Below are 5,969 nucleotides of genomic sequence, written 5' to 3' on the forward strand. Positions count from 1 at the left end.
CAGGAGAGCAGAGATTACCTGAGAAATTGCCATGGATGGCATAGCTGATGCCAGTGGCTCGCTGCAACGTTAAATTGTAAAGGAACATGGTGGCGATAGATCCACTTCACTCATGCGTCTCACTTATTTAGTCGGCTGTGAACAAAACAGCAACAAAAATTAAGAATATGCCTTATGCAAAACAGGATCTACATTTAAAAAGTACGTTGTGTCAGCCCAAAGGAACAGCATTAACAGCCTGTGTTTCTGTGCCCCAGACACAATTTTGAGATTACATGTATCATCTTATTCTAACTGGCCAACATTCACGGACCTTACAAACACTGATGAATCAGGACTCCCCCCCAGCCTTCTCTGTACTCATGAGATTATCCCTATTTTAACAATAGGAAAACTTGCTCAAAGCCACAGACTTCCAAGTCAGAGCCAAGATTAGAACTTGGGTGTTCCTGGTTCTCCATTCCATGGCTCAGTCCACTAGATCAAGTCAGCTATTCACTGAGAGCCCTCGCTTCCTACTCTAGTTATTTAGGGATTTCATTTTAAAAGACATTTAGTTCCTTTTTAAACAAAGATAGCAGGTCAGCTTTTTTTTTTTTTTTGGTCCTTTAGGCTGACTCTGACGTTTCCATCCATGTCACACTCATTTAGAAGGAACGAAGGATAAACCTGGTAATTTGTTGCAGAAATTATTAGCCTAAAGTGATTTTTTAATGTAATTTACAATCTAAGTTTAGGACAGACTCGGAGCTGCATAAAAACTGACATACTAGCTTTGTTTGGTTCTGCAGGCACCTGACTTGAGTGACAAGCAGAAATTGCACAGGCCCTTGGCTACGCTCTTGCAAGGACAAGCTGTCAAAACTGACTTCAGTCCTGGTTCCCTGTGTATTTTTACTCCATTCCTGCTTCTGGGGATTTAATAATACCACTAATAATGCCACATCAGTAGCAAGCCAAGCACTTTACAGAGGAAGCAAGTGTTATTCTCATGTTACACATGGAGAAACTAAGACGCGGAGAGGTGAAGTGACTTGTCCAAGATCACCTCTACAAGTGGCAGAGATAGGGAAAGAACCCAGGTCTCTTGACTTTCAGTTCAGTGCTCCATTCTCTAGGTCCCTGGGTTTATAGGTAATGGACGAGAATACTGCAGCTCTTGTTTGGAAGTGCTGACAGGAAGGAAAGACTAAATCCGGGCTTCGTTTAAAAAAAAATTAAAAATAGGTTAGGTTTAATGTTAGGCTCATCAACCTCGATGGCATCATTTTAAATGAGACACTGGTTACAGATCACAGCCATCAGTGGCCAGCTGGCAATACAACACAAACTCCTAGCATAGGCAAGCAAAGCTACTATTTTCATCAGTGGAGTTCACCCTTTGCTTGAAACTGGGGTAAGCTGTACCAGTGAAAATTGTGGCTTAGAGCAGTTTACCCTGGCTGCCCTGTACTGTAGAAACCCAGCCTGAAATTCTTATTTCTACCGGTAGATACGGGAAAAGGGGCAGCAGCTTCCACCTAAATTAAAGGGACAACATAAAGATTGTGGATGGCTCTGTGGATATGGGGAAAGTGGTGGATGTGATATATCTTGACTTGAGCAAAGCTTTTGATACTGTCTCCCACAGTATTCTTGCCAGCAAGTTAAAGTATGGATTGGATGAATGGACTATAAGGTGGATAGAAAGCTGGCTAGATTGTCAGGCTCAACGGGTAGTGATCAACGGCTCGATGTCTAGTTGGCAGCCGGTATCAAGCAGAGTGCCCCAGGGCTCAGTCCTGGGGCGGGTTTTGTTCAACATCTTTATCAATGATCTGGATGGGATTAATTGCACTCTCAGCAAGTTCGCAGATGACACTAAACTGGGGGGAGAAGTATATACGCTGGAGGGTAGGGACAGGGTCCAGAGTGACCTAGACAAATTGGAGGATTGGGCCAAAAGAAATCGGATGAAGTTCAACAAGGACAAGTGCAGAGTCCTGCACTTAAGAAGGAAGAATCCCATGCACTGCTACAGACTAGGGACCGAGTGACTATTGGAATGGGTTACCTAGGGAGATGGTGGAATCTCCTTCCTTAGAGGTTTTTAAGGCCCGGCTTGACAAATCCCTGGCTGGGATGATTTAGTTGGTGTTGGTTCTACTTTGAGCAGGGGGTGGGACTAGATGACCTCCTGAGGTCTCGTCCAATCCTAATATTCTATGATTCTATGATTACAATCTTGTCTGGAAGTCTGTAACCTATGATGGTTACAAGCAGCACCTAAGACATTACAACTGAAAACACAGAGATTTTTAAAAATTACTTTCCAGTTGTGCATTTCAGCACCCTTTGTGCGGTCAGTTCCACTTCCCCAGGGGAGACCAAGATTCCACTGTGTGTGGGTCTTTCACACAGCAACAGAGGAAAGAAAAACGTTTAGAACAAAAAAAAATAGTTCCCAGCGATAATAAAACCACAAAACACAGCAGTGACTCAGCACCTGCAGCTATTCTTAAAAGTGGACTCGATTTTCAAGCTACTGGGCCCCTTTAATAAAGCCCTGGAGGAACAAGGGCATCCTCCCACAGAATTATTTGTCTTCGGGCACCTCCACGGAGTCACCCTGTTTATGGAGGAGGCCTGGCTTCTCCCGGGGAACACAAAAGTCAGGCAAGATTGGTCACCTCTTCACTGTGAGGCAGCACACACAGGAACAGCACCAGGCAGACACGTGCAATCAAAGCACCCAAAGGCCATTCAAAGAGGGAGGGAGGGAGGGAAGGAAGGAAGGGGGGAGGGATAGCGCAGTGGTTTGTGCATTGGCCTGCTAAACCCAGAGTTTTGAGTTCAATCCTTGAGGGGGCCACTTACGGATCTGGGGCAAAAATCAGTACTTGGCCTGCTAGTGAAGGCAGGGGGCTGGACTCCATGACCTTTCGGGGTCCCTTCCAACTCTATGAGATAGATCTATATCTCCATATATTTAAGGCTCCCCGCTTCCCCACCCCAGCCCCGTCTTGCTTCCTTTCCCCACCGGTGTTCAATGCTCGGCTCCCCTCTTCCCCATTGTTCCCCGCGCACTCCCCCCACTTGCCCCCTCCCCATCCCACGTGCGGCTCCCGCCGGTACAGCCTACGCTCACCTCCATCTGCACGACCTCCCCTCCCGCGAGGGCTCCCCGCGCGCTCCCCACCCCCGCCCGGAGCGGGAGGGGCCGCAGAACCAGGACGGTTACTGTGCGCGCTCGGGGAGCACAGCGCGGCCGATACCCCGCCCCACAGTCACGGCACGTCGCGCTCCCCTACCCGGCGCTACGGCGCAGGCTGCGGTGGCTCTCACCGCGCGGGATGGCGGCGGATTCGCTCGCTCCCCCTAGGCCGCCAGCCTGCCAACCCGCTCCGCCATCGATCCAGCGCGCGCCCTGCCGTGGCCCGCCCCCAGGGGCTTCCGAGGGCCCGGCGCGCGCGACGCGAGGCTGTCCGCTCAACGCCTGAACGAACCCAACACAAGGACGAAGCAATTCCAGCCGGGCTCCTATCCCGCCGCTTTCGGCTCCCCGGAGACCTTCGCTCCGCGTCGCCAACCCAAACCGAGAGGCCTCGCGAGCATGCGCCACTCAGGCACCAATTGGGACAGCCCTAACCGCCGCGCAGACCGCACCGCCGGGGCCTCGGCGGCTCTTCCGGAAGTGACGGTGTCACCCGGAACCAAAGATGGCGGCGGCTGGCTCGGGCCTGAGGCTGCCAGTGGGGGAAGGAGGCGGCGGCGGCGCCTCGTCACTGTCTATGGAGCGGATCCGCTCGCTCACCGACCTGCCAGAGCTGGAGGCCGCCTACAGCCGCCTGTGCGGGGAGGAGGTGGGGCAGCTCCGCCCAGCGCCGGGTCCTGGGTCTGCCCCACGCCCCCCTCCGGGAGTCGGGTCCCTGGGACAGGAGAAAAGGACCCGATCTGATTCCTTTTCCTTTGCGGGAGAACCGCGAGGTGTTCTTTGAAACGCTCGCGAGAAGTGCAGAGCGGTGTCCTGGCTGCCTCGCACTGTCACTGACCTCCTCTGACGGTGCTTTGAGATCTGCTGAGACGCATTGCTAAAGCGCTGCAGGGAATCACCTGCATCTCGTTTGGAGGGAGAACATCAATATCTCTGGCTTATCTGAGTGGGGGGAGGCGACTTTCCAAAATTAACATATAGCCGTTTCTATTTAGGTTACTTTAGTGCCGCTGTCGTCATGTTATTCAAGTACTCCCACTCCCTCTGCCCCCGATGTAGGTGATGTAGCCTCTGACCAGAAAGACTGGATGACTCTTTGCCAGAACTTCATTAGATGGCCAGGAAAGATTGCTACAGACAATGTTAAATGCTTCTTTGACCACCTGTTACAGCCCTGACAGGCTGATTCTATTGCCTCTGCAGCAACCGCATCTTCTAAGCCCGGGAGCACATTGCTGAACTCTGATTCACTCATGTAGGCAGCTTGGTCACCTGTACCTTGGGCAGAGGTGATCTTTTTTTAAAAGTTGTGTGATAGAGACCTCCCCGCCTGCCCCAGAACTGGCCTTTGAAAAGAGACTGGGGTGTAAGCGTAGTCAGATTAGGATGGATTGCTGGGCTTTTGAAGGATTGCACTGTGAGTTGAACTCTCAGAAGCTTTAGTGCCCTGCTCGGCTCATGCTCCTGGTTTGAGAGTTTGGTTCTTAGCTAGTGGCGTTGATGATCGGTCTGAAAGGGGCATGAAGTGACATGGGGCTGCTTTCTTTTTCAGAAAGGGGTGGAGGAAGAGCTGGAGGCACTCCTGGAACAACAGAGTACCGTAGAGAGCAAGATGGTCGCTCTTCATCGCCTGGGGTTAGTAGTTCACCAGTTTAATCCTGCTTGAGTGAAGCTAGTACCATGTGATCTGATGCTTTGATTTAAAAAGAAAAAGAAAGTAATCCAGCTGTAGTTTCAACTGGATATCAAATTCTTCCTTGTAGTGTTACCTTACACTGTTCAGCAGCTGCTTCGTTCTACCATAGATGAAGCTGCATGTCAGTGTGGGGAAGTATCAGAGGGGTTTCTCCTCCCTTGGTGTTCACACCTCAGCTGCTAGCAGAGGACCTCACCCTCCCTGATTGAACTAACCTCGTTATCTCCAGACTGATTCTTGCCTGCATATTTATACCTGCCTCTGGAAATTTCCATTACATGCGTCTGACGAAGTGGGTATTCACCCATGAAAGCTTATGCTCCAATACATCTGTTAGTCTTAAAGGTGCCACAGGACTCTCTGTTGTTTTTTAGTGTGGGGAAGCAATTTCTGTCTGGAAAGCACTTTGAAATGAAAGGTACACGAAAAAGAATTATACAGCATTAGTTTGGGGTGAGAAAAAATAGTGGTACTCTCTTGTGATGTGACCACAAAATGAGCTGCCATTCACAGTAGATTGTGAAGTTCTTCATAATCATCCCACTCATGCTTTGATCAGTAGTGAAATGGTAAACAAAGATTACATTCAAATTGTTAACAGTAGGCTTAAGAGTTAACAATCAATTTATCTGAATGGAAATAGCATGCCTCTTCAGCTCTATTGTTTCAGGCTGTCTGTAGACATGTGCAGACTTCACTGCATCTACTTACCTCTAGTTCATTTTGTAAGTTATTTTTATGACCATAAGAGCTAGATTCTCAAATATATTTAATAAAAGCTTGGATTCTAGAATACGAGATGGCAGTTCCACAAAACACAAGGCCAGCACATCAATTCGACTCCACACACCCTTTTACTGCAAAGGAGATGGCCATTGGTCAGGCCTGGATGTGCTGCTGTCTTCTACATCTCACTCTTGGATTTGGCCTCTTGCCTCAGTGAAAGTACGCAGCAGTTCATGAGACCCCGTGGTGCTGGCAGATGCAAGTGCCTGTGTGGGGAAATACATTGCAGAATGTACTGCTACTTCATATCCGCTTTTCATATGTATGACCAATGTTCCCTGCATCTGTTTCCAG

At 49.4% G+C, this 5,969-nt stretch overlaps 2 protein-coding genes across 2 annotated transcripts in view; one reads left to right on the forward strand and one right to left on the reverse strand.

Moving 5' to 3' along the window:
* The window catches only part of SF3B3 (splicing factor 3b subunit 3), a 55,311-nt gene extending 51,947 nt beyond the window's left edge, over positions 1-3,364 (reverse strand). The window contains exons 1-2 of the mRNA XM_065416348.1: positions 3,291-3,364; positions 19-135 (exon numbers count right to left, since the gene is read on the reverse strand). Coding sequence (XP_065272420.1) covers positions 19-88 — 70 coding nt within the window. The 5' untranslated portion in view covers positions 89-135; positions 3,291-3,364. The remainder of the gene's footprint in view (positions 1-18; positions 136-3,290) is intronic.
* A 323-nt stretch (positions 3,365-3,687) lies between these two features.
* Positions 3,688-4,879, forward strand: LOC135888657 (conserved oligomeric Golgi complex subunit 4-like). The gene is made up of 2 exons (XM_065416390.1): positions 3,688-3,842; positions 4,746-4,879. Exons 1-2 carry the CDS (start codon positions 3,699-3,701, stop codon positions 4,857-4,859), a joined length of 258 nt encoding a protein of 85 aa, XP_065272462.1. The 5' UTR covers positions 3,688-3,698; the 3' UTR covers positions 4,860-4,879.
* The last annotated feature ends 1,090 nt before the right edge of the window (positions 4,880-5,969 follow it).

Source organism: Emys orbicularis, chromosome 14 (genome assembly GCF_028017835.1).
Source record: "Emys orbicularis isolate rEmyOrb1 chromosome 14, rEmyOrb1.hap1, whole genome shotgun sequence".
In the NCBI taxonomy this organism is placed as follows: domain Eukaryota; kingdom Metazoa; phylum Chordata; order Testudines; family Emydidae; genus Emys; species Emys orbicularis.